This window comes from Pempheris klunzingeri, chromosome 9 (genome assembly GCF_042242105.1).
Source record: "Pempheris klunzingeri isolate RE-2024b chromosome 9, fPemKlu1.hap1, whole genome shotgun sequence".
Lineage (NCBI taxonomy): Eukaryota > Metazoa > Chordata > Actinopteri > Acropomatiformes > Pempheridae > Pempheris > Pempheris klunzingeri.
In genome coordinates, this window is record NC_092020.1 from 103,298 (window position 1) to 128,482 (window position 25,185).

At 41.3% G+C, this 25,185-nt stretch overlaps 2 protein-coding genes across 3 annotated transcripts; one reads left to right on the forward strand and one right to left on the reverse strand.

The window, feature by feature from the left end:
• The first annotated feature begins 283 nt into the window (after positions 1–283).
• Positions 284–11,039, forward strand: LOC139207290 (macrophage colony-stimulating factor 1 receptor 1-like). 2 transcript variants are annotated; one of them, XM_070836967.1, is made up of 22 exons: positions 284–420; positions 677–799; positions 2,366–2,653; positions 2,772–3,059; positions 3,167–3,303; positions 3,391–3,556; positions 3,658–3,859; positions 4,213–4,328; positions 4,476–4,587; positions 4,726–4,925; positions 5,226–5,317; positions 5,483–5,609; positions 5,742–5,849; positions 6,040–6,150; positions 6,333–6,495; positions 6,612–6,694; positions 6,838–6,941; positions 7,287–7,409; positions 7,521–7,632; positions 7,722–7,821; positions 8,921–9,032; positions 9,441–11,039. In XM_070836967.1, exons 2-22 carry the CDS (start codon positions 748–750, stop codon positions 9,585–9,587), a joined length of 2,943 nt encoding a protein of 980 aa, XP_070693068.1. In that variant the 5' UTR covers positions 284–420; positions 677–747; the 3' UTR covers positions 9,588–11,039. The 2 variants fall into 2 exon arrangements, with proteins under 2 accessions (XP_070693068.1, XP_070693069.1); XM_070836968.1 differs by having other exon boundaries at positions 5,745–5,849; positions 9,441–11,038.
• A 1,031-nt stretch (positions 11,040–12,070) lies between these two features.
• hmgxb3 (HMG box domain containing 3) lies at positions 12,071–24,480 on the reverse strand. The gene is made up of 21 exons (XM_070836963.1): positions 24,345–24,480; positions 22,597–22,759; positions 22,315–22,489; positions 21,142–21,612; positions 20,889–20,996; positions 20,399–20,533; positions 20,018–20,262; positions 19,568–19,677; positions 19,394–19,474; positions 19,087–19,169; positions 18,853–18,960; positions 18,611–18,751; positions 17,813–18,120; positions 17,467–17,594; positions 16,572–16,703; positions 16,243–16,427; positions 15,804–16,026; positions 15,467–15,600; positions 14,932–15,051; positions 14,574–14,783; positions 12,071–13,844 (listed from the first exon to the last, which is right to left on the reverse strand). The coding sequence occupies exons 2-21, from the start codon at positions 22,734–22,736 to the stop codon at positions 13,263–13,265; spliced, it is 3,819 nt and encodes a 1,272-aa protein (XP_070693064.1). The 5' UTR covers positions 22,737–22,759; positions 24,345–24,480; the 3' UTR covers positions 12,071–13,262.
• Between the last annotated feature and the right edge of the window lie 705 nt (positions 24,481–25,185).

The window sequence follows — 25,185 nt, forward strand, 5'->3', positions numbered from 1 at the left end:
CCTTCTCTTTCCCACAAGTCCATGTTTTCCCGTGTTACAACAAGAAAACCCTGGCAGCTATGGTTCAACAGTGATAGAGGTGATTAGTCTCACCCCAACAGATGCCTTGAGAGAATTGTGCTTTTCTGTGGTGAATTGACACTGGCTCATTAATTTGTTGAGCGTGATATGCTGATCCGCCTCCCCACACACACACCCACACACACGCAGTTCCCTCCACCCTTCACCACTTGCTTACTGAAAGATTTTATGTTTGCTGTGTGACTTCTGTGGTGAAGTGACTGTAAACGAGTACAAGGGAGAAGAAGGGCAGAGGCAAACAAATAGGGGAGAAGGGACTCTTGTGTCAGCTCTGGATGCTGGAAACATCAAATCCAGGGAAGTTATCATACCCCTCTGTTACACTGAAGGCATCTGCAGGTGAGTACATTTGAAATAAATTATGCTTCTATAATGCAAAATTCAGCTGTATTTTGTGGTGTTTAGTGACTTATCAGTTCCCTAATTGGAATCATGAAATGCTTACTCAAAATGTTCCCTGATTTTAATGTACACATATGAGGACAAACATTAGAGCAGTCTGCTCTGACCAGACAGAAAAGAGACGTTAATGGGGGGGAAGATTGATAGCACAACTTCAGAGGTGGTTTTCTCAGTCCTCTCTCCAACACCACAGATCAAAAGAAGAGGGTTTTGTAGCACAACCAAACATCAACATTCAACCTGCAGGTTTGAGGTTGATCCAGGATGCAGTCCTGCCTCGCTCTGCTGCTGGGGATTGTGGCCTCGGCTGCTTCAGGTAAGGCGCATTAAACATTTCCAAAACGTATTTAGTGTATGTTTCACTTGTTTGTCCACGGCTACTGTAGATTTGTGTGTAGTCTTTAACAATGCAAGTGAAAGAGGAGCTCTCTAAAAATGACAAAACATGCAGAATTGTGATTTTTTTCAAATAGTTTTTTTTGAAAGATTTAAAATCTGAGAATTTGTTATGTAAAAAATTAAATGTTGGGAAAATATCAGATTAAACCAAAGACTGAGATGAAATCCAATTACAATAAGATATTTTTTTGACACAATCAAGCTAACCAATCATTTATATAATTAGATGTATATACTGTATTAATATGATATTTACATGGAAAAGACATGCTCAAACATGACTTCTCGTGTATGAAGCTGATTTTCCGGTACATCTCATGCCATAAACTCGTGGTCATTGCAGAGGAGCCTTTTCATCTGAAATCTGACACTCTATTGTGTCTAATCAGCAGAACAATTGTCTGCAGCATCATGAGATGTTTTTTGGGTCATTCGTATGATGTTTTCTTGCATTGTTTTTCCCATTATGGCACTCAGCCATGCAGCGTATGGGTATCACTCGTTGGGCATCAAATTGCAATTTCATGTATTTGCATTTGAGCACATAAAAGCATCTGTTGTCTGGCTTACTATGGCTGAGTGAGTTGCTTTCTAGTGGATTACTGTGGTGTAATTGGGGTCATTTTGGGGTTAGAAGAATAGTTCATTTAGATGATTGAACAGGGACTTTGTGGGAAAAGCAACGGTTTAAACCAACAAAACACACTAAGGAACAAAAACGATCATTGGTTTCAAGCTCCATGTCATTCATGGTCTCTCTACATTATCTCATGTGATTTGGTGAATAGAAATAATGCTGATCATGGAATCTCAGTTCTGCTTCAAGTTTCCAAACAAACCATCCCAACCTCTCAACAGAAACTTTTATAACCTTTACGGAAAGTTTTGACTCTAAATGAGGTAACCAGTGGTCCAACAGAAAACAAATCTTAGATGCAATGTATTGTGCTGCAGGGTTTCTACAAACTTCCAAATCCTAAGCAAAGTCCTCAAAGAGAGCACTGTTCTTCATCACTAAAACTCGCGTCAACAGTCCCTGAGGGTCAGACTCTTTTTTTAGCAGTTTTTCCCTCAAAGATGGCTGAAAAATGTCACTCCCTTTTCCATGCTTAAAATTCTTAAATGTGCATGTTTGGTGTCGAACATGAGGGCATGAGTACCAGACGTGAATCTTTGCTTATTTAAAGTTTTAAAGTCTCCAGTGTTTGTACCATGTATTTGTAATTCTATTTTGTATTGCTAAAAACAGAAGTGAAAAGGATCGGGGGATATCTGATGTTCAGTCTGTTTCCTGAATGCATGAGATTACTTCCAAAATAAATCAGTAATTGTGCAAACAGGACAGCTTTGGGTTCACAGTTATGCTAAAATGACCAAACAGAAATGAGTTTTGAATAATAATGAACCCTTCCTTTCAATGCATTTTCATTGCCTAAAAAGTTTATACGTGCATTTATTTATTCATATTTTCATTCCTTCTCAGTGGAATGGAGGCGTCCAGTGATCAAGTTCAACTCAAAGGTGGTGGAGAGCTCTGAGGTAGTGGTCAAACCTGGGACTCCTCTGGATCTGAGGTGTGAGGGTGACGGGTCTGTAAACTGGCAAACAAGGCTAGCCAAACACAGACGTTACGTGTCCAAGGGCAACGGGAACACCCGCACCTTTAAAGTGGATCGTCCCTCTGCAGAATTCACTGGAACATACAAGTGTTATTACACTGCTGGGTCGCAGCATCGTGAGCTGACCTCCTCAGTACATGTATACATAAAAGGTGCGCTCAGATAAATGAGAGTCCTACTTGGCAATGCTTGGATATACCATCATCAACTTTCTATGACTCTTTGTCAGATCTCACATTATTCCATTGTGTCCGTCCCTTTCCTTACTAGATCCAAATCGTTTGTTCTGGACAAGCAGCACGTCCCTGCGGGTGGTGAGGAAGGAGGGTGAGGACTACCTGCTGCCCTGCCTGCTGACTGACCCAACAGCCACAGACCTGAGCCTCCGCATGGACAACGGCACCACCGTACCCCCAGGGATGAACTTCACAGTTTACCGGCACCGCGGTATTCTCATCCATAGCCTCCACCCCAACTTCAATGCTGACTATGTCTGCACAGCCAGGGTTAATGGAGTGGAGAGGACCTCCAAGGCCTTTTCCATCAACGTCATCCAGAGTGAGACCATTTGATTGTTAGGAGTGATTACCCAAAGCTATCACACCAAGTCTTTGGAAGTAATGAAAATGAGGTTTGATCTCATTTATGATTTCTTTGTGCTCTAGAGCTTCGTTTCCCCCCGTATGTCTTCTTGGAGACAGATGAATATGTGCGCATTGCTGGGGAGGAACTCAAGATTCGCTGCACAACACACAACCCCAACTTCAATTACAATGTCACCTGGAAATACAGCACCAAGTCGGTCAGTGAGAGGCATTTTGGGAGTTTTCTTGATTATGGTGGCGAGCATAATTTGAACTCTGATTGTATTTCTTCTTTTTGTCCTCAGAAACCAACAATAGAAGAGAGGGTTCGCTCTAGTGGGGAAAATCGCCTGGACATTCAGAGTATACTGACTATCTCTGCTGTGGACCTCGCAGACACAGGAAACATTTCCTGCATTGGTACTAATGAAGCAGGCACGAACAGTTCAACAACATACCTGCTGGTTGTAGGTAAGCCACAGAAACGTTTTCACTTTTGCTTTATTGAAAAGTCTGCAACAAGTAACAAGTAATGACAACTGAAAACAAACTGTTTGGATTTTTCTGAACAGACAAGCCCTACATCAGGCTGTTGCCCCAGCTGTCCCCTAAACTGGCCCACCAGGGTCTTTCAGTAGAGGTGAACGAAGGAGAAGATCTGGAGCTCAGCGTGCTTATTGAAGCGTACCCCCACATTACAGAGCACAAATGGCACACCCCAACATCTCCCAACACGTCCACACAGGAGCACAAGCTCATCAGATACAACAACAGGTACAACACCATGCGTCTCCAATTACTTCAACTTATTGCTCCAAGATGTCGGCATACTTTCAATAAAAAAAAAAAAATTTTTTTAAATCAAGCATACAACAGGAAGCTACTCTGGACTTGAAATATGCTGTCGGTGCATTTTGGTTGAATTTGACAGGGAACACCAAGGTCATTATATTTCCTCAGGTCATAGAAACTGCAGCCAGAAGGAAGAGTGAAGTTCTGTTTTTAGGTTGTTGACATACTCAGCAATGATACCTAGGAACTGTCTGAATTCAAGCCGCAGAATTAGTCATGTTGGATACTCTAGACATTCCTCTTTTTGTCAGTTTGAAGATCCTTTTTTTTTTTAGATACCACGCTAGTCTGAAGATAAAGAGAATGAATGCACAGGAGCAGGGACAATACACCTTCTACACCAAGAGTGACTTGGCTAATGCATCCATCACATTCCAAGTCCAAATGTATCGTAAGTGACATAAAAAGCACGAATCAGATCAGTAAACGCATGTTGTTTTGATGATTTGATGATTTCATTTTCTCTGGTTTCCTTTTCAATTCTGATGACCTCCTCTGGCCTTTCTTTTCCTTAATGTAATTTTCTCCTTACTGGCAGAGAGACCTGTTGCTGTGGTGAGATGGGAAAATGTAACCACACTCACTTGCACCTCATTTGGCTATCCTGCTCCCAGAATCATCTGGTACCAGTGTTTTGGAATACGGCCTACGTAAGTGTCACTGCAAATTGCAGCCATTTAGCTGACACTTAAACCCAGAACAGAGAGCAAGGATGTAAGGTTTTACTACCAATGTGCTTGTGATGTTTGGGGCCTTTATCTGACTGTACATGTGTTGTAATGAGGCAGGTGCAATGAAAACACCACAGGGCTGCAGATGGCGATTCCTCTCCAAGCTCCTACAGTGGAGGTCCAGAGGGCGGAGTACGGGGCCGTGGAGGTGGAGAGCGTCCTCACCGTGGGGCCGTCCAGCCGGAGGATGACGGTGGAGTGTGTGGCCTTCAACCTTGTTGGCGTCAGTAGCGACACTTTTGCCATGGAGGTTTCTGGTGTGTACTGGAGAGTTTGATCACCATTTGTGCTTTTTCAGGATGTGATCATAGCTGCGGTGCTTCTCTATTTGCTATTGTACAGTCACACAGATATTTCTCAAACCAAATCTGATGTCTGATTTCTGAAAATGTGGTTTCGTGGTCAGCTGATCCCTTTGTAGTTGTTGATAAAACTGCATAATTTCACAGTATACACAATACACAAAGGGACATTAGAAAATGTCTGCTTGTATGACACATTGTCAGTCTATATGAGTTAAATTACACATTAATATTGATTTTTTGCTGATTGTGCAGACAAGCTGTTCACTTCTACCTTGACTGGAGCAGCAGGCATTTTGGCCATCCTCCTTGTGCTCCTGGTTTTTCTGTTTTACAAATATAAGCAGGTATGGTGCGCTTACATTCTTTATGTGTAACCACTAAAACATACAGTAAACTAAGTTGTAAAATATTGTTTAGACATCCAAATATTTCCAAAGGAAACAGGCCATCTAGCTGCTGTGTTTTTGTTGCTTTGGTTTACCTGCATCTGCTTCCGTTTTCACTTTCAGAAACCCAGGTATGAGATCCGTTGGAAGATCATTGAGGCAAGAGATGGAAACAACTACACCTTTATTGACCCCACTCAGCTCCCTTACAATGAGAAGTGGGAGTTCCCAAGAGACAAGCTGAAGCTAGGTTTGTACCGTGTTGTCCTAAATTCACTCAAACACATTTGAGTGTTTGCATTTTGAAACACTGGCAATTACTAGGTGCAGACCTGGTGTAGGTTAAGCTTAAAGGGCTTTCTCGTTGTATTTTCTGTCCAAGCAGGGAAGATCCTGGGTGCAGGAGCTTTTGGAAAGGTCGTTGAGGCCACAGCCTATGGTCTGGGAAAAGATGACAATGTGTTGCGTGTAGCTGTGAAAATGTTAAAAGGTGAGCAAATGTTAAGAGCTTTATTTAACAGAGAGATCACTGTGATCTTGAGCAAGCCAACTGGCAAATCATTTTGAAAGGAACTGACTGACACATCTGATAGAAATGCATCGAATAAAGGCATTCAATAATTACTGAAACGATCAGATAGGATGTTAATATGATGGCAATCTGTATTGTGTTTCTGCAGCCAGTGCCCATTCAGATGAGAGGGAAGCTCTGATGTCTGAACTGAAGATCCTGAGCCACCTGGGACACCACAAGAATATTGTCAATCTCCTGGGAGCCTGCACCTATGGAGGTCAGACAGCGTCCTGTATTTGTTCTGTATTACCAATGTTGTAAAACCATGTTTATGTTTATGAGTGTTCCCAGTTATCCAGTTTATGGAAAAGTATGAGTAGCGTAAGAAAGTAATTTGCAGACAAACATGTTTTCTTTGGTTAAAGGGTCACACAGTAATGCTGTATGTTTCCTCATCAGGACCAGTGCTTGTGATCACTGAGTACTGCAGCCTCGGCGACCTCCTAAACTTCCTTCGTCAGAAGGCAGAGACATTTGTGAACTTTGTTATGAACATTCCCGACATCATGGAGAACTCTAATGACTACAAGAACATCTGCAGTCAGAAACAGTTCATTCGAAGGTACGTCACCAAACATGTGCAGTCAAATGAGGAGGATTTGTGAAAACATTCATTCTCTGGTATCTGTTTCTGCTTACATCCCATTCTGTTTTTCTCTTGTTTTTACCATCCAACAGTGACAGTGGGATCTCCAGTACATCCTCAAGCAGTTACTTGGAGATGAGACCCAGCCAGCAGCCAAATATGCAATCATCCCGAGGTAAAAAAAACCTTTTTCACACAATCCCAGTTTATATTAACACAAATGCAGTCATTATGCAGCAGCACACTGAAAGAAAGCATCAGCCTCTTTACTTCCTCACCCTCAGTGTTACTAACATAATTTCTCTGATTCTTGCCAAGTCTCTGTGTGTGAGGAGACTAGCGACTGGCCGCTGGACATTGATGACTTGCTGAGGTTTTCCTTTCAAGTGGCTCAAGGCCTTGACTTTCTGGCAGCCAAAAATGTGAGTGATTGTATCACTGAAAGAATTTAGGTGTACTGCATTTAAAACAGAAAGCACAACTGGAACAATTTACTGCAGATGCTGCTGTGATAGCCATACCACAAACAAAATCACCACAGGATTTAAAAAACTAATTTTGCTTGAAAAAACATAGTTTTTTATAGAGTTTATAGGGTTTATAGAGTAAAGGGTGTGAAACCATTCGTGAGAGGGTTATGAGAGATAATTCCCATTTTATTTTGATCATAATAAAAAGATGCACTCTGTCCTGGGATATTTTTGTTTTTATTGTGCAAAACTATAACCCGAGACAAACCGTGTGTCTATGTGTGTGTGTCTGTGCAGTGCATCCACAGAGATGTGGCCGCTAGGAATGTCCTCTTGACGGACCACAGAGTGGCCAAGATTTGTGACTTCGGCCTGGCACGTGACATCATGAATGATTCCAACTACGTGGTGAAGGGCAATGTAAGCCCTTAAGTAGATTAAAGCTCACATTTACTCCACAATAACAAAGTCATAAACTAGATTTAAACTAGATTAGACATTTGTTGTGCTTTTTACATTGTGTGTGTGAAGGCTCGTCTGCCAGTGAAGTGGATGGCTCCAGAGAGTATCTTTGACTGTGTCTACACCGTCCAGAGTGATGTCTGGTCCTACGGCATCCTCCTGTGGGAAATCTTCTCTTTAGGTCAGACCAAATGCCTGTGTACCCTCCATTTACACACATTTATGTCATGATTTGCTTGCTAAAATTACAGTAATATTATTGTCTATTAGGCAAGAGCCCCTACCCCTGCATGGCTGTGGACTCCAGGTTCTATAAGATGGTGAAGCGTGGCTACCAGATGTCCCAACCAGACTTTGCCCCACCTGAGATGTAAGCCTTCAGCAACAAAAAGTCTGGTTCATACATAGATGGATCACTGCTGCTTCCCGTCGCCCCCTTTTTTTTAATACTATATTTTGTCCAGCCAATATTAATACTTCACTCAGTGTCACCTGATTATCAGTTGAGTTTTACTGGAGAATCAAGTGACTATCAGCTGGGTTTTACAATTGTGTCAACAGTAATAGTTGCCTTTTTATCAGCTGGAAAGCTATTAGCACTCAACTTATCAGAATCTGAGGAAAAGTGGTGTTAACGTTGTGGTTATTCTTGCTACCTGCTGAGACCTGCTAACATGAAGTTACAACCAATAGCATTTAAGTTGATATAAGCTTTAACAATGACTGATTTATGAAAGTATCTTAAGATCTTAAGCTGAAGTCCACACTGAGCAGATCATAGAGAATGCTTCCCAAATGTTCATCACAACTGAACAAAGATCCCTTTTTTCTCTGCCAGTCTTTTGGCCTATACATCTGAAATAACACATGGTAACTTTTAATCCATTATTCCTGATTTTAATTTAAATGCTTTGGGTTATCTCCTAACCCCAAACTAAAAACGTACTGAACCTTTAACTCTGAACGTAAGACACTAAAATGAGAGAAACAAGAGTGTGCTTTTCCCAGTATCTCAGACGGCCCTAACATCTGTGTGTGGTGATTTGACATGGGTGTCACACTACCCGGAATAACTACGCTGTGAAGGGGACTGAATCTGAGTCAGGGCCTAATCATCTGTTGTTCTGCTGTGAGTCAGGCCTCAGTTCTGCCTGTTAGCCACATGATCTAGCTAGGAAGCCATGTAACTGCTATTTCATGGCAGCAAAATGAGACTGGAGGGGCAGGGGTTCTTATGAACGAGTCTCTCTTATCAAACTGCGTCACCACCTCCATAAGCCTGTCCTTATTTGTCTAATTTGGCTTTATACAGTTTCTTGATTTTAAACCACAAAGTTTTAGCAGTGAAAATCCTGTCCATGGCTAAGGATATAAACCCCTGAAAATGTAAAACATCAATTATGTTTTTGTCCAGGGAACTTCTCGGAAAAATAAATCTGTTTTCTAAATATAATTCACCCTTGTTTCAGCTACATGGTCATGAAGATGTGCTGGAACCTGGAGCCTACAGAGCGTCCAACGTTTAGCAAGATCAGGCAGATGATAGAAAGACTACTTGGAGACCAACCTGGGCAGGAGCAGGTGAGTTGGTTGAAGCAGAGTTTAGTGACTGGCTTTGCCAAAACTACCAATGGAACAAAGCATGTGATGTTCCAGCCAAGATGTCCTCAGGAAACCCTCCTTTTTTTTTAAAATTAATTCTCTGAAAGACACAACAGATTTAACTGTGCTGTCAAACCAATTGAATGAATTGGATTTTTGGTGATAAAATCTTGGTGCTGTTCCCAAAGGAGATACTCACAGTTAGGGAAAAAGTCATATTATTTTTGCTAAAGAAAAATGCTCTGCTACATAAATCAGCACTCCATAATGTTGTTTTTCGATACAAATGCAAGAATTTGTGCTGTCCTCACATCATAATATTCAGATGAGGCCTAGATTTGGCTTTCTTGGATCGAGTCTCACCAAACTAATGATTTCTCTCCACAGCTAATCTACCAGAATGTACAGAAGCAGGTCACAGAGGGTGAAGTGTGTGATGAGCCCAAATGCTGTGACGGCCCCTGTGACCAGTCTTGTGACCACGAGGAAGAGGAGCAGCCTCTGATGAAGACCAACAACTACCAGTTTTGTTGAAATCACAAACCACCAATCAATCAGTCCACCAATCACTCATCAACAAACATCAGGAAAGTGGGATCAGCTGTAGTTCAGGGCCAGCTTGTTCTAGCTGCCAGACGGTTGCAGAGATGCCCTCACAGCTATTTTTTGCCTGTCGTGCCTGCTCATCAGACAGACAGACAAACAAACAGACAGACAGACAGACAGACAGACAGACAAGCAGCTGCAGCAAGCATGTGACTCGCTTCTTTGCAGACCATGACTAGAAATTGCCACGTCTAACTCTGTCTACAGACATGAAAGGAGGAAACAAAACATGCAAGCATCCAAAGCTCTACCTTATCTTAAACATTACTCCTTTTGTTATGTATTCGAGGTGTAATCTGTTACAGTTTATCCAATGGAGAATCTATTTCTCATCTCCTCTGAGAGTATTCTTAATCATATAATGTCCACTATCTTTTATTACTTTTTTTTAATTATTATTACTGCCCAGTGAAACTGAATGTTTTGTTCTTGTGGAGATTTCTGTCACTTTTGTCAGCAGGTTCACTTCCTTTTCATCATTTTATTGCATGTAAGGTTTCTCAGAGGAAGCAACCAAACAGTCACAAACACTGGATCCAAAGCCAAGCAAGGCACCCATCTCTATGCGCTCTAGACCACTTAGGTTTTATATTCTCATCACCTTAATTGAACATCTAAACTGTGCAAGTGTTTTTTCCTAGTTGAAACATGCTATATAGAGCGCGGAGAGGGCGAAGAATGGCCGCATTGTTCTCCTGTATTTCAACTGTATTTGACACACTTACAGTTGCTGCAAGTTGATGGCAACATGTGATTGTTCCACTTTAGTCTAATTAATTAACCAGTGTGCAGTGTGTTGTCAGAGTAGGGAACACAACTGAACTGAGCAGGGAAATCTGTGGATCCGTCAAGGATCAGATGAACAATGGTTTATGTTTGACAATGTGAACTTTTTTTATTTTATTTTTTCCTTTAGGGTGGCACAACTTACCCTTCTGATTTCCTGTAGACTTAGGCGAGCGTTAGACGAGTCACTGATGCCTCCATGTAGCAGTCAGCCTACACTGCCAACTCTATGAAGATTTTAAAAGAACATATAAGCTATGTGAGAGATACAGAATGCAAATATGTGTGACTTCAAGCGTTCAGAATGAATGGAATCACGAGTGAGATGTCTAATAATGTATATATCTCATGATGTAAATCAAAAATTGTCTTTATTTTCGCTGAAATGTTGTAGAGTAGATAGTAGATCAGTATTTCATATATGTGTTTTTGTGCAAATGAGACAATCAATGCAAAATCTGCAAATTAAATCTCTGAACAAGTGCAAAGGCTTTGAATGACACTTTACTGTTAAAACTCCACATTCCAAAGTAAAGTTAAATATACTACTGTTATGATGTGGTGTCAGACATTTCTAAGCTTTGTTTTTCTTTGTTGCACCTCACTGTGCTGTTAGGAACAGAGCTGCTTTTAAGTTCTTCTATCCTCACTTCCTATTTTTTATTGGATAATGTCCAATCTGCATTTCCGCTGGAACGTTTCCCACAGTATCTGTTGATGTTGCACAACTCTGAAATCTGCGTAGGGAAGTATTCATCCCACCACTGAGACTACGGAAAGTCTACATGCTTTTCCTCCTTTGTGTGGTTTTAGCTAAAATCACATTTCTGTTTTTGAAGAAGTGCTTTATGAGGTGCCAGAGTTGGTGAGTGAAATTTTGAGTAACTGTCTTGGTTGCACATCAAGAAGCTGAGGTATTATTAGTTTGAGTAAAGTAGAGTTTGAGTACTCATAATGAAAATGGACAGTTTTGTAATGTTGCAGCTGGTCTAGAGGTTGGTAAGCATTTACCAGTGCACCCTAATGCAAGCATCATTCTGCAAAGACTATTGACCACAGTGAATATAAAGTGAATAAAAAGCACAATATTTCTCTTCAAAACTTGGTGACATCGAAGTCCTCTGAGCCCAAAATTCCTGTAACTCCACAATCCAGATAACTTTAACTGCATTGTGAGGTAAAAAATTGGGTCATTACAGGAAGTCCAAGTCTAAAAGGCAAAAACAAACAAACCCCATTTGATGCCAGAAAACCCTTCATGTCTTGTTCTTTACACAATCTGGAGCCTTTTCACTCTGTGGCACTAAACTGGCCATGCCAGTGATGACGTTTGAAGCCTCTTTTTCGTACCACATGACTGTTATGTAGTTTTGATGAAGATGCAATGAAACAAGCTCCCACTGTTGTGAGGTTTGTAGCAGCGTACTTTTGACTGAGTGCATCTCTCAGCTGGCCACAACTTCTGATGAGTTATAAAACTGTGTTTTGTGGTCAAAGCACAGTGAAAAAAAGCTTCATCACTGTTAAATGTTACTGATAGCCACATGTGACAGTACAGATGCATTATTGGGCAGTAGTAATGCTAAATAAATCATGATTATGAAGTTGAATCATTTATTTCTTAAAATGTATTTTTTACATTTATTTTACAGGATGTAGTTCAACTATTGCAATACTTTATTTCTCTTGACAATTTTGCCAGCTGCTGAGTCCCTACACTTCATGTCTTTGAAAAATTAACTAATTTTCAATACAACCGCCAGAATAGCCTCTATGCTTCCTGTGAGTCTTGTTAGCCCAACATTCATTTTTACTGCTAAGCAAAGCATTACTGACCAGCACTAGCAAAAAAAGTAATGTCTCTCAATATCTACTAAATATCTTCAGTTTATTCTCAAAGGCTGACAGCTGATTGGTTGACAAGAATGACACCCATTGTCATCCACAATGGAGCAAAGGCCCCAAGGTCCATCACCACATAATGATTCAGTACAATCAACAGATGCACATTTTATCGTCACTTTTCAAAAGCAAACATCTGTCCAAAAGGCAACAAGTGGCAGGTGAGAGGTACAGGTGTAGAATATAAAGCAGAAATGTCTCTGGACATAAAGGGCAAATAAATATATGACACTATCCATGATTTTATATATACATTTAGGTCTGAAGTAGCTAAGTTAATAAAACCCTAGTTACATTCTTACAGTCACGTTGAATTAGATTGAGGACTAAGTCTTAGACCACCTTCATGCTTTCATTTTAAACTTTTGGCTCTTACATTCTTTCAGTCATTTGGAATAGTCATTCTGATATTCAGTCTCCATCATCTTGACATTTATTTGTTCTCACACTCACTCACTGCTGCTGAGATGGTTTAAAAAATGACGTTGTAACCTGTAATGTGACATTGTCCTTTTTTAGCACCCTTACAGTAAACACCACTGAGCACATCTTTCTCATTACTTCCAATAAGCTAAATTTCTAAAAAAAAAATCAACCCACTTTATCCATCTGCCTATTTCTTACTTCTCATCAGTACAAGCTGACAACAACTATCTGATTAAATGTGCTGTTGTAGAAGTACTCTCCAACACTGAAGTCTCCTACTTATTCTACTGTTTCACTCATTGGGGTTAGCACTGTATCACCTCCTAATTCTTGGATCCTTCCAGATAGCACTTGGGTCTCACCTCATGGCACCTCGTTTTTTCCTCATGGCTGTCTCTTTTATTAAATGCACACCTGTCTTTGCATGCAGCCATCTTTACATTCAGCCCATCCCTCCACTTGCCAGTCGACTGTCCATTCTGAACATTTCTATTCAGGAAGGACAACCTCACATGTGTCTGTCCCTCCGTCTTGTGTCTGTGCCTCCATGTCATTTCCTTCATCTTCCTCTTTCTCTGTGTTGATCTGTGCCACCCCCAGCCGATAAAGAGCATCCCTGATCACTACCTCCCCAGGCTGGCAGGCCTTAACCACTTGGTTGATCTGCTGGCTCACAATATCTCTGCTGGTGAGGAAATCTACCAGACGGTTGTAAAGGTAGTAATAGGCTGTGTTGTTGAAAACCACAGGCTGCCGCCGTGCACAGCTAACCGAGGAACAGTTGTCTGTGGAGTCATTCTCAGGTTTGTCCGTCTGTTCTTTCTGTTCTGCCCCCACCTCGCGCTCATCTTTCTCCAGCTCGGCCATCAGGCTGACGTAGGGCTCCAGATCTCTGCAGAGGAGCATTGAGTGGTGATCTGAAGGAAGATCAGGAGACTCCGGGGCTGCTCCAAGAGGATGAACCAGCCAGCAGCAAGAAGATTTGGTGATGGGATGGACCTGCTGGTTCTCTGCTACCAACGACAGGTCAGCGCTGTACGGCTGGTCTTTCAGCTCGGCACATGACACATACTAAAGAACAAAAGGGAAATATGCTATATATATATATTCTGAGAACAGGCATTTCATGTTTGCCCTTTGTGATAGACATGAAACTGAAGCATTTATTTCAAACACCATGCTTGCAATGTATTAGAGTCCTGACATATGAAAAGCACATCCTGGCTTTCTAGGGATGTAACACACATGGGGGTGTGGTCACCATCTGTCTTTTGAAAATGGTGGGAATTGCAGCACATTTTGTGGCAGTACGGGAGATAAGTGATCAAATGTATAAAGATAGGTTGTTTCTGTTCTTTATAAGGGTGATGTTTTCTTTATTTATGAAAGACTTCACTATTATTAACTTCACTATATTACATATTAAGATTTTAAAAGCGTGTCTTCATGCCTTGTAATGTACTTTTTGTGGAAAAGATTGACCTGCTGTCCATTATGAGGGACGTAATTACATAAATGATGTTAAAAAAATACACCTGCTTTTCCTGTACTTACTGAATTGTCAGGTCTAATTGTTTTACATTGTTTGTAAATACAGAGAAAACAAAGCTCAATTTTCTATAAAAACATAAAATCAGATTCTGCCATTTTTAAGTCCATTTTCACTCATTTGTGTGAATTTATCTGGAATCTTTATTGTCAAAAAATACTGACTGAGCCTTTGATCTTCGTGGTTTTTAATTTCAATCAGTGCACATGTGAGTCGTTAATGCATAATTGGAATTAATGTCAATCACTCACCTCTGGCTTTTCAAAAGGGTCAGAGAAGCAGCCTTGGTTCCTTCCCCACATCTGGGTTGCCAGTTCTGGGTACTGCATGTCAGCACAAAGCGCCACCTGACGGGCACAGTCACTGACATAAACAGGGGGCCAGTAGCGAGAGGAGAGCAGCAGGTCTACGTGGTCTCGAGCCGTCTCTCCTCTCACCAAGTACTTAGAGCCACACACCACCTGGACACAGGTAAAGGAGGTAAATAACTCAGGCATGCTTTTTGCATTTTGGAACATTTGACAGAACTTAATATGAATTTACCTATTTCAAATGATTAACACATGACTGGGCAACTAGTTAAAAGAATGACAGGGCTGCTGTTTTTACCTTGTGGGGGCAGACATTGGACAGCTTGCCAGCGGTGAGGTGTGGAGGAGGCTGTGCGGCTGTAGAGAGACCGCTATGAACATGTGTGTACAAGGAGATCAGAGAGGCCAGCAGCTCATTCTAACACAGGGGAGGACAGACAGGAGGCTTTTATTTAAACAAACAGCACAGATATGAGTACACCACAGTAAAAACAAATAAGACGAGCACAAGCTTAGAGTTATGAATAAGAGAACCATCTTTGAGCTGAATTCAAACTCCCATCATAGGAAGCAAACAAACTTTCTGAAATAGCCTTACCAGCCCAATGTGTGGAGGAGGGACTTCCTGTTCTTCAGCCCAAGAATTTATCACATGGTATTATCACTATTAACACTCATGTTCTAGCTGGTATTTTATTTATTGTCAACATGTTTACTTCCAGTCATTCATAAAACATAAAAAGCACAAAAAAGCACAAAGACACGTTTTAGTCTCTCAGACACACACACACACACACACACACACACACACACACACACACACACACACACACCTTAGTGGAGCCTGGGGTGATACTCGCCCCGCAGCGGTCCAGTATTGTTCTTAGCTCGTCCTCACTGTGATCCTCAATCTTGTCGAGTCTCAGCTGACCATCATGAATGAGACGCACCAGAACTGATGGATCTCCTAAAGCCGAAACCACTCTCTTAAAATACATTTTTATATCCCATAAAAGCCACTGCATACCAAATAAACTTAGAACTAATTATGTGTCAAATTTATCAGAGCTGCTCATGCAAAACAATACATAACATAAATCTAAACTGCTTGGGGGAATAACTTAACATGTAATGCAAAGCCTTCAGCTGTAGCTTAAAAAACTCAGGTACCTGAGAGCTGGTGTGTGTGTGACAGGACCTTGTCCTTCTCTGTGTTGATAACAGTGAGACTCCTCATCAGTGGGGGAATGAAGGGAGCGATGATAGAAGCATCCACCCGCGTGATAGGGATGTCAGTGGGGAAAGTCGCTTGCTCGATAGCCTCACTTTCCATGGTGAGCCAGAAGTCATCCACGTGTACCTCATCTGAGACTGAAAACTCAGGCCAGGTAAACTGTGTACAGAGCAAAATGTGTGTAAGCATGCCGAGAGGTCACTAGAGTATGGAGCATGTGGGCAAAGCACACACACACACACACACACCTATCATCTTCCTAAGCTTACTTTCTCTAGGTTTTACATGTGGAAGATCACTGTGAGATACTGTCCATGCTAAACAGCTCTAAACATGTTGTCCTGACTTCACTCATTTCTAGCATTCGGATATTACCTCCACATTCTTTAGCTCCAGCACGTTGCTTGTGTAACGCTGTGCAATCTCCAGTTTGGGACTAACACCACATATGCCGCAGATCATATCGTTGTAATCACGCACTGTCAGACACTCAAAAGCCCAGTAACCACTCAGGAGAAGTTCTTGAATTTGACATAACTCCTCTGGACTAAGAGCATGGACTGATGCAAAAGAGGAAGACACAAATACACTCCTTGGTAACATACGTTAAAAGACAGAGAAATGCAAATGTTCAAAATGCCAGACAAAATTAAAGTAACACAGTTTTCAGGATTCATGAATGAAGAGTTGGTTCCGGTGTTTACCGGGGTGATTGGGGATGTGGTCTAGGATGGTCCTGGCTGCCTGAGAGGGGGACTGGCCTAGTTTGATACTGGCCCTGACCTTCAGGAACAGGTCGAAACTAACCAGCAGCTTGTTGCCAATGTTGAACAAACCTGTAAAAAAAAACGATTAAACCTTTTAATTCACAAAGGAAATTGGCTACCGGCCATGATACATCAAAACATCTACCTCAGGACAAGCGGTTTATATGCACTTGATACAGTGTGACTGAGCATTCCTGTTACCATGAGTGCAAAAGCAAATATTTTTGTCTAAAAATGGTCTTTTCCCATAAATTATACAAAACAGTATGAAAAGCTGCAGTCAGTATCTATTTACTGAGCAACAGAACGCTTCTGTTAGAACACTGCAGATAAATGGTGGTAATAATAACAACAATAATAATAATAATTCTAGCAATTACTACATAATAATCATAGTTTTTACATTCTGATATCACAATGTGCCATAATGCAGTCTGAAATATTAACATTAAAACATTATTGAGCAATATCAAGAAGCTGAATATCAGAATAAGATAAGCATCTTAATCTTTAAATTCAGATCCTTTGGCTGATATTCATCAACATTCTTACAAAAAAAAACATGATCCTATTACAAAAATGTGGGATATGTGTGAAATGAATACCGCAAGAAAATACCACCCTTTTGGTCAACTGGCAAAACACAATTTGTATGAATAGCAGCAAAAGTATCCACCTTGGAGCAGTCAGTGTATTTTTGAAAATTCTGAAAGTGATGCACATAATTCATCCATAACCTGATCTGTTGTGTTTAAGATGATGTGTGTCTTTGACTGCATGGTGGAAGACAATGAATAAGGTATGTAAAGTTGTTGTAAGGGGTGCTGTTTACCTGGATGCAGGTCAGTGAAGCTGTGCAGGGCCAGACACTGAACATTGAGACACACCTTAAGTTGGAGAGTGGCTGTCTGGATCAGTGTTTCAGTAAGAAGCCAGCAGTCCTCTTGTCCTGCAACAGTACTAGGATGTAAAAACACACACACACACACACACACAAATAAGAAATATACATTAGGGAACAAGACATTAACACAAAAACAGTATTGATGTATAAAACTGGAGGCAGGATAGTTACAATACAGAAAATAATGAGCAGGGAGCCAAAAAAGTTAACTATCAAGAAATAACAAACATTAGACCACCTCTGCCCTGCCTTGTCATGCCACTACCCTCCTCACCTCTGACCCCCTTTGAAGAGTGGGTAGTTACACAGGCCACAGTGAGTAGCGGCTGATTCATAGAACTGAGGCCACCCAGACTCGACCAGCGTCTCTGTCTCTACGCTGTCCTCATGCTCCTGGTTGCCCGGTTGAACCAAGACAATCTGGAGACTGTTGAGCTCCTGGATGAGGGTCAGCGTTTCCTGCAGCTCTGTCTCGCTCTCGGGAATCTGCAGGGAACGGTGCAGTAACTGCAAGGTATTTTGGCGCTGGATGTCCTTCTGAGCGGGACTCAGGGCCTGATATGGATCGAGCAGAGTCCCAGACTGAGAAAAGAAAAGAAAATAATAAGAGCAATTTATCCACATTAAATGATTAGCTTTAATAATCACTGAAGTGAAAGTGATTTGTTGCTACAGCAGAGTAAAGATGAGAAGAAGAAAAGATTTGTTCATGAGTTTCTGCAAGGTTAATTTAATTCCAGCATTGGACAGATCCTCAAGTCAGGAAAATACAGTTCTACTACTGCTTGTAGAACTATAACACCAAGAAAATCACAAACTTTACAAACAGTTAAGACAAATAGAATGCACAAATAGAAGAGTCTATTAGAGATGTAAAAGACGGTGTCAGTTCTGCTCACTTAAAACGATTACTGACTTGACATTAAAGGTCTAGGCCAAGAAAGCAACTGCTCAGGGATTCTAAGGCTCTTAAAAACACTCATAAAAAGAGATCAAGGGGTAAGAGATACAGCTGGAAACTAATCCTGCAGCATCTTCACTTGAGAAGAATCTGGAGGAAGTAAACTTTCACCTTTGTTCCCTTGGCGTTTTTCTGGGTCAGCTCACAGCCACATTTAGGGCACACTGCAGGTTTGTGTCTGTTCTTATACATATAGTCACAGGATTGATTCTTACACCGGCCCCTTCCTCGTGCTGTTGACAGTCCCAAATCCTAAAAGAATAAATACGAACAAGATTTACCCACAAATCAAGAAACACATGATTCTAAGAAAGAAGTCTGTGTTTGAATTGCACAGAGAATAGCACACTGACAAAGCTGGAGACGGCGTGTTGTTTGAAAGGCACAACAGACAGGATATTCACTCTCCCATCAGCCACTGAAGACACAGGCTGGCCGCCGTCTGCAGGGACAGACGAATCCTATGGGAAGACATGCGGAAAGTGAGGATATTGGACCAAGTCTGTATATTTGCTGTTTCTGTGTGTGTGCATGTGTGTGTCTGTGTGCGTGTGTGTGTGTGTGTGTGTGTATGTGTGTGTCTTTACCTGCTTGGCAGTGGTTGCCGGGATTGTCTGACCAAGCTGCTTTAAAGTGCTAGGTTTCAGACCTGAGAAACTCTCTCGAGGCACTGTGGTTAGAAAACAACCACATCAGCTGAGAGCAGAAACCTCAGAAAGTCACTTAAATGGTCATATCACTTCCTTTCTGTACAATTATGGTACTGTGTATATGCCAACAATAAGCATTAAAAGAACATACATCAAAACTGTATCAAAACTATGAACCGAAAGATTACATTAAATTTAATACGTTAAAGTATAATTAGAAATAAAATCAAAAGGTGCACTGTACCAGTGGATGATTTGTTGTTGTTAGCACTCTGAAATTTTCCTTTGTCAGGTGGGACAGTTATGATCTGGAACAAAGCACGGCCTAGATACACAAACACAAGCCAATGTGTAAATCCATGTGGTAACAGCTTATCTGACAACCAATACTGCCTGTGTGCTGTGTGTTTTAGCTCACCTGTGTTATAGCAGGCAGGAAGAATGGGCCTCATCGGCTTCTTTTGAACAGTACAGATGCTTCTGTCTTGACCTTGAACTGTTGCGCCCTTAAGACCATCTTTCAACAGCCTCCTCGATGAGAGGGCAAAAGTTAGTCAAGACATAAAAACACTATTTTCAAAACTTGCAATAAACATAGCTGCACACACAAGTGTCATTATAATCCTGTTCCATCCATATTTTCAGGTTAACAAAAGGTTTTCATTCAACACTTTTATATACTTTACACGCTACACCTAGTTGTGCATGTATACCTACAGCACTTTAAAAAGCATTGAAGCAGAGTTCTCTGTCACAGTTCACATGATCAACATGATATTTCAGGTCCATGTTGCAGAACATGCTTAATATTCAAATGGTCTGTATACTGGTCTCAAATTGTGGCAATAAAACTTGCACTCATGCTCACTTTGTTTGTTCCTGCTCCTTGGTGTTGATGCCCTCTGGTGTCTTTCCAGCTGAAACTGCATGCTGTTTTCTGGAGCACCGCTGAACTCCCCCTTCTTTTTTGCTCCCAGTGGTGTTTGTTTTACTGACATGAGCACTCTCCTCCTGAGCAGGCAAAGGTGTGGGTTGGCAGCTTTCATTAGGCTTGGTTTCAGCTTTCTGTGGCAACTGCTTTGACGCAGCTTCTTTCTCCTGAGTCTTTTTTGCCTAATATATAAATGCAGAAAGTCAACTGACTTGAATCGCAGGTAAAAACTGGAGGCTGAATCATTGTCCTGCTACTGGATGCTCATGTAAGATCGCACATGGCTAACAGTTTGTGCAGATTTAGCTCGACACTTACAACAGGTATCCATTTTCCGCCCAGGTGGCTCCCACATTCAGGGCACGTTGGTGGCTTGTGGCGAGTGACATACACAAATGAACATCCAGGATTTAGACACCTCCCTCGACCTCTCCTGGTGTACGTCTTCACAGACTACAAAAAAAAAAAAGAAAAAACCTGTTTAAACGGGGTCCCCTCAGACTCTCTAACTAGCACCACTCTTGCTTATTCTCAAGCCTCCATCAGCTGGTTTGATCAAGGTTTTGTGTTTAGTTTTCATCAATCAGATGCAACACCCATCCACACGCTAAATTCATTTTTTGATCTACCTGATTAATATAATTATGTTTATTTTATTTCAAGCTGATAAGAAATTCAGTTTGCTTCAATTTCATGTGTAATTCAGTTTGTCTCTGACTTTAGGCCAGTTCGTGACAGTGTGCAGACTCTATGCTTGTCAATTCCAGTGCTGGCATTTATAACACAGATAAACAAAGTGGGTGCTTACCATTTTATATGAAGATTTGGCACTTTGTTCTATGCTGGCTCCTACAGAGACCATCATCACTGGGCCCACAGAGGTGACACCTGCCAAAGACTTGGGCTCCAGCAGGTTCTGAAGTGAGGGACAAATCACTTCACTGCACGAGTTAAAAACACTTTTTGTGATTAAAATAATGAGCAAATAGAGAAGCCATAATAACCTTTGAATAATGAGCTCATTCTGCTAACTGGCAAACATTTACACATTTAACTCTCACCTGAGTGGGTATGATGGCAACCACCTGTGTAGTTTCCCCCTGTATCTGCTGCACCATCGCCCCACCATAACCACTACCAGCAAGTGTTGTCTCATTTCCTTTGGCCCCATCTGGCATACGGTCACCAGAGCCCTGTGAGACAGAGGAGGAGGAGGAGGAGGGTGGGGCTCCTCTGGGAGTCGTGAGATGTGATGTGACTGCTGTTTCCTCTGATATGCCATCAACAACGATGGGCTGCTCTGAAAGTTCTACCTCACCGGCCAACCCAAGAGGTGTGAACTGGGGCTCTTGGATGAGAGAGACGGAAGGCAGGCCTCCCTCTGCTGCTGAGTCCAGGGACTCCACACTCAGCTCTGGCTGAGAGCCTCCTGGGGTCTGATTTGATGAGCAGCCTTTAGACAATAGAAAGTAACTGGCTCTGGGGAGGATTTTGCGGAAACCTGGCAGGTCTTTGGAGGGGCTGAGAGATGACTGAGGGAAAAGCACAATCGAAAAATTATTCACGGCTATCCATAGAATCATTTTGTACTGAACACCAGTGAATTAGGCAACAGCCGAGATAAAGCAGGAAAAAGCCGTTTTATCTCTGCTGTGATACCTTTTGTATTTATTGTATGTATTAAAAATAAAACCAATCCAATTGACATGCAGTGTTCTGCAGTGCAAGATGAGCTGTGATAAACTCCACAGCTTACACCAAATCTAACACTCCATCATGGTAAACCTTTTAAAAAGATTGGCTTGGGTTGACTGCTTGGCACCATCATTAATTTACTCCTGCAGGTTCTACAGAACCAAAATGATGTCGCTATCCCAGCAGTTATTTGAATGTATTAATGTTTATCACTGACTTTTCTGTAACTCATTTTGTACTGTTTGATCATTTACTTACAATAATACTAACACTACTAACAATAATGCTGACACTGTCGAAACTTAGCTGTGTCAGCTGAGTTTTACTACATCAAACATGATTCAGATTCTCTGTGTACAAACACAGTACATGTACACTGAAAGACAAACTAACCCTAACCCTAACCCTACAGGCCAGTTTATTCTGAAGTTATTTACATGAGAAAGTTTTATTCAGAAGATCAGTGAAATAAAGACTCCATAGATGCTCGGATGAACTGGTGTGTTTGCACAAAAGAAGTTGCTGAGGATGTAGCTTACTGTATCTATGCCCTCCTTTTCAGACTTGGCCTTCTCCAGGTAGTAGGCTTTCTCAGCTACACTGAGCCTTTTCCAGCTCTCACTGATTCGCTTATTAATCTCAGACTGCGGCAGATTGGGGATTTCCTGTTGCATAATCTGATGGACATCAAAGTAGTATAGCAGGTAGGCGGACCTGAAACAGACAGATTCCATGTCTGCAGTCATTTTTGATTCAATTTGACTTACTACTATGATATTTTAGCAGCTGTGTGTAAAAGTGCTTTGGGCTATGTACATTACCTAGGTTTCTTAGGTTTCTCAACTCCGTCTTCTTGAGCTTTGCTCTTCCTTTTTTTGGGGGTAGTCCCCTCAGTTTGGTTGTAGCAGCTCTCCACCTCCTCAGTCACTTTCATGACCTCAAACACCTCCACTTTCTCCATGATTTCCAAAGTCCTACGGCCAACTCGAAAAAAATTGTATTAGATTAGTGTGGAAACCTTCATGAGGTTAGAATTTGTGGCAATTTATGGCTGTATCAGATTGCATTTGTTTTAGCTAAAGCTAGGTTTAAAAGAAAGCATTAAATGTATGTTGCACTGTTTAGGGATGTTAAGAATTAACCATTTAACCGTAAAAAATATATTAATGTTACATACAGAGTACTTGTAGAAAGTATACAAACAACATAAAGCAGCAAAAGTGCAGAAGACACCATGTGGATCTGTGCAAGCCTCCACACAGAGGATTATTTCTGTGTGTAAGAGGCTGTTGTAGATGGAGCGCAGACCTTGAATTGACAAGTCCACAAACGCTGACCTACCACAGGGAAGTTTAGGATAGCTAGGAGAGCGTGTCTCTGTGCCACAGGAGTTGTCATGGTTTCACCGATAGCAGCTGTATCATTGTCAGACACCATAATTACTAGAATAACCTGACTGACTGCTAAATGTCCTCCTGGATGTGGCTAAAAGGCGGGATCCGGAAATTATGAAATTGACATTAGCCAAAGAAGAGAATGAAGGATGGACACAAACTTTTTACAGCGCTGAGAATCTTTAGAACCCACATTTGAAGACTGAGAAGAGGAGCTCGCAATGAGCCATGCACTATTAAGCAGGGCTCTTACACTTTCTTTTGGACAAAAATGCAAGCAAGAGGAAAACAGAACAACAGGGGACATGAAAAACTACTTAGTAAACAAGGTACATGGTCACGATGGAAAACACAGCTCCTAAGACAGCTCCTAAGCTGGAGAAAAACTGTGATCAACACTTGGCAAAGCCACTACGTGCGTCATTACGCACAGTGAACCACAGCCTGCTGCACACTACTACACACAGCACTACTACTACATGATGCCCATCACAGGGGACTTAGAGGAGGGTTTATGTGTAGGTTTGTGAATGACAGCTGCTGTCGGGTAACCATGACAACTCCTGCTGCGCAGAGGCACGCTCTCCCAGCTGGACAGCTCCATGCTACTTTTCCAGGATCTGGGAAGGGTTTAAAAGGTTTAAAAACCTTTTGCATATTTGGAAAGGTTAGATTTAGATTTCCTGAAGTAGTCCCTACTATTCATGGCGGAGAGCTCCATCCACTACTGCCTCTCTCACACACAAATGGTCCGCTTTTCAGCGCTGGTGTGTGCAGAGGGACACGGATACATATCGTGCCCTCTATCTCATGTGTTAATTTAACTCGTGTTAATCAACGCTGCACTTTACGACTTTATATTCTTTGTATTCTCTATACAAGAACTCTACGATCGGTCAAAATTCTTATTATTCTTAAATAGTTATTTATTGACATCTCTACACAATACTGTGATTTTAGCCCCCTTGTTTGTAAACAATACAATGTTTCAATAGTAGAGCATGGTTGTGTAGCATTACAGTGTCTTAAATCAGAGTAAAATGCCACGGAAACGTATCATGCATAGGGCTAACATATTAAAAACACTGGCCCTTCCCTGCTTTAATGGCGTGTGGTTATACTGCCTGCACAGTCAGTGAGTTATCCAATGAAATGCCTTCTTGTTGAAGCCTTACCTACGATGGCCCGAGGCTCTACAAACTGCGCGGAACAACCTTTAGAAGCCGCCAAAAGAGGCAGACATTGTGTCGACGGTACATAATGCTGAAATATGTCTGTGCTTCATTTTTAATGAGGGATTTCCGATGCATTAATGTCTGCAAAGTAGCTTCGTTTCTCCTCTACTTGTAAAAAAAAAAACATGGCGGTTTGTTGCTATGGTCTCCAGCCAATCACATACCGGAATAAAGAAGTACTAGCCAATCAGGGAAGACGTTTTTGACACGTGAAGGTAATGCGTGCGTCCCTTAGACCTGCAGATAGTGGAGTTACACAGTGAAGTACCCCAAAAATACTACATTAGTGGTACAACATGACGAGCCTTAAAGATACAGGGCAAGCCCTACTTTATTGTATTTATGTAGCACTTACTGAATAATAAGAAAATGTTTCGTCAAAAATGTTTTGTTAAAAATGATATCATTAATACAGGCCTATTTAAACATAATTAAAACGATATTAAAAGATACACTCATTTACACTCTAGGTTTTCTCGTGTCTGCACGATTTCAAGTAGACTGACTGCTCACATGAAGAAGTAATAAGCTTTTTGCTGGTGAAGTTACATACGAAACTTTGCAAAGATTATTATAAGATTGGTGATGCATGCCTGGTTTTCTGTTTTTTCTGTAATACTTCAAATTCAGCCATTACCAATAATATACTTGGAATCATCATGGCATAATCACAGCAGCACTGCCAAAAAAGATATGGTAGTTACATCATTTCAGGAAGTGCAGAGCAGGAAGAACACTCTTGATTTATTATGTCTTCATAAAGTGTTGTGTAAACTTAAGG

Bases quoted from the DNA above. Each gene is read 5' to 3' on its own strand.
- LOC139207290 (XM_070836967.1), top strand. From the start codon at position 748: ATGCAGTCCTGCCTCGCTCTGCTGCTGGGGATTGTGGCCTCGGCTGCT. The intron at 6,151-6,332 runs GTCAGACAGCGT...TTTCCTCATCAG, and splicing joins GGGAGCCTGCACCTATGGAG to GACCAGTGCTTGTGATCACT. The intron at 7,410-7,520 runs GTAAGCCCTTAA...GTGTGTGTGAAG, and splicing joins ACTACGTGGTGAAGGGCAAT to GCTCGTCTGCCAGTGAAGTG.
- hmgxb3 (XM_070836963.1), bottom strand. From the start codon at position 22,736: ATGGAGAAAGTGGAGGTGTTTGAGGTCATGAAAGTGACTGAGGAGGTG. The intron at 20,997-21,141 runs GTGAGAGTTAAA...CCCTCACTTCAG, and splicing joins TTGCCATCATACCCACTCAG to AACCTGCTGGAGCCCAAGTC. The intron at 13,845-14,573 runs GTGAGTGATTGA...TTTGTTCTTTAG, and splicing joins ACCCTTTTGAAAAGCCAGAG to TATGTGTCATGTGCCGAGCT.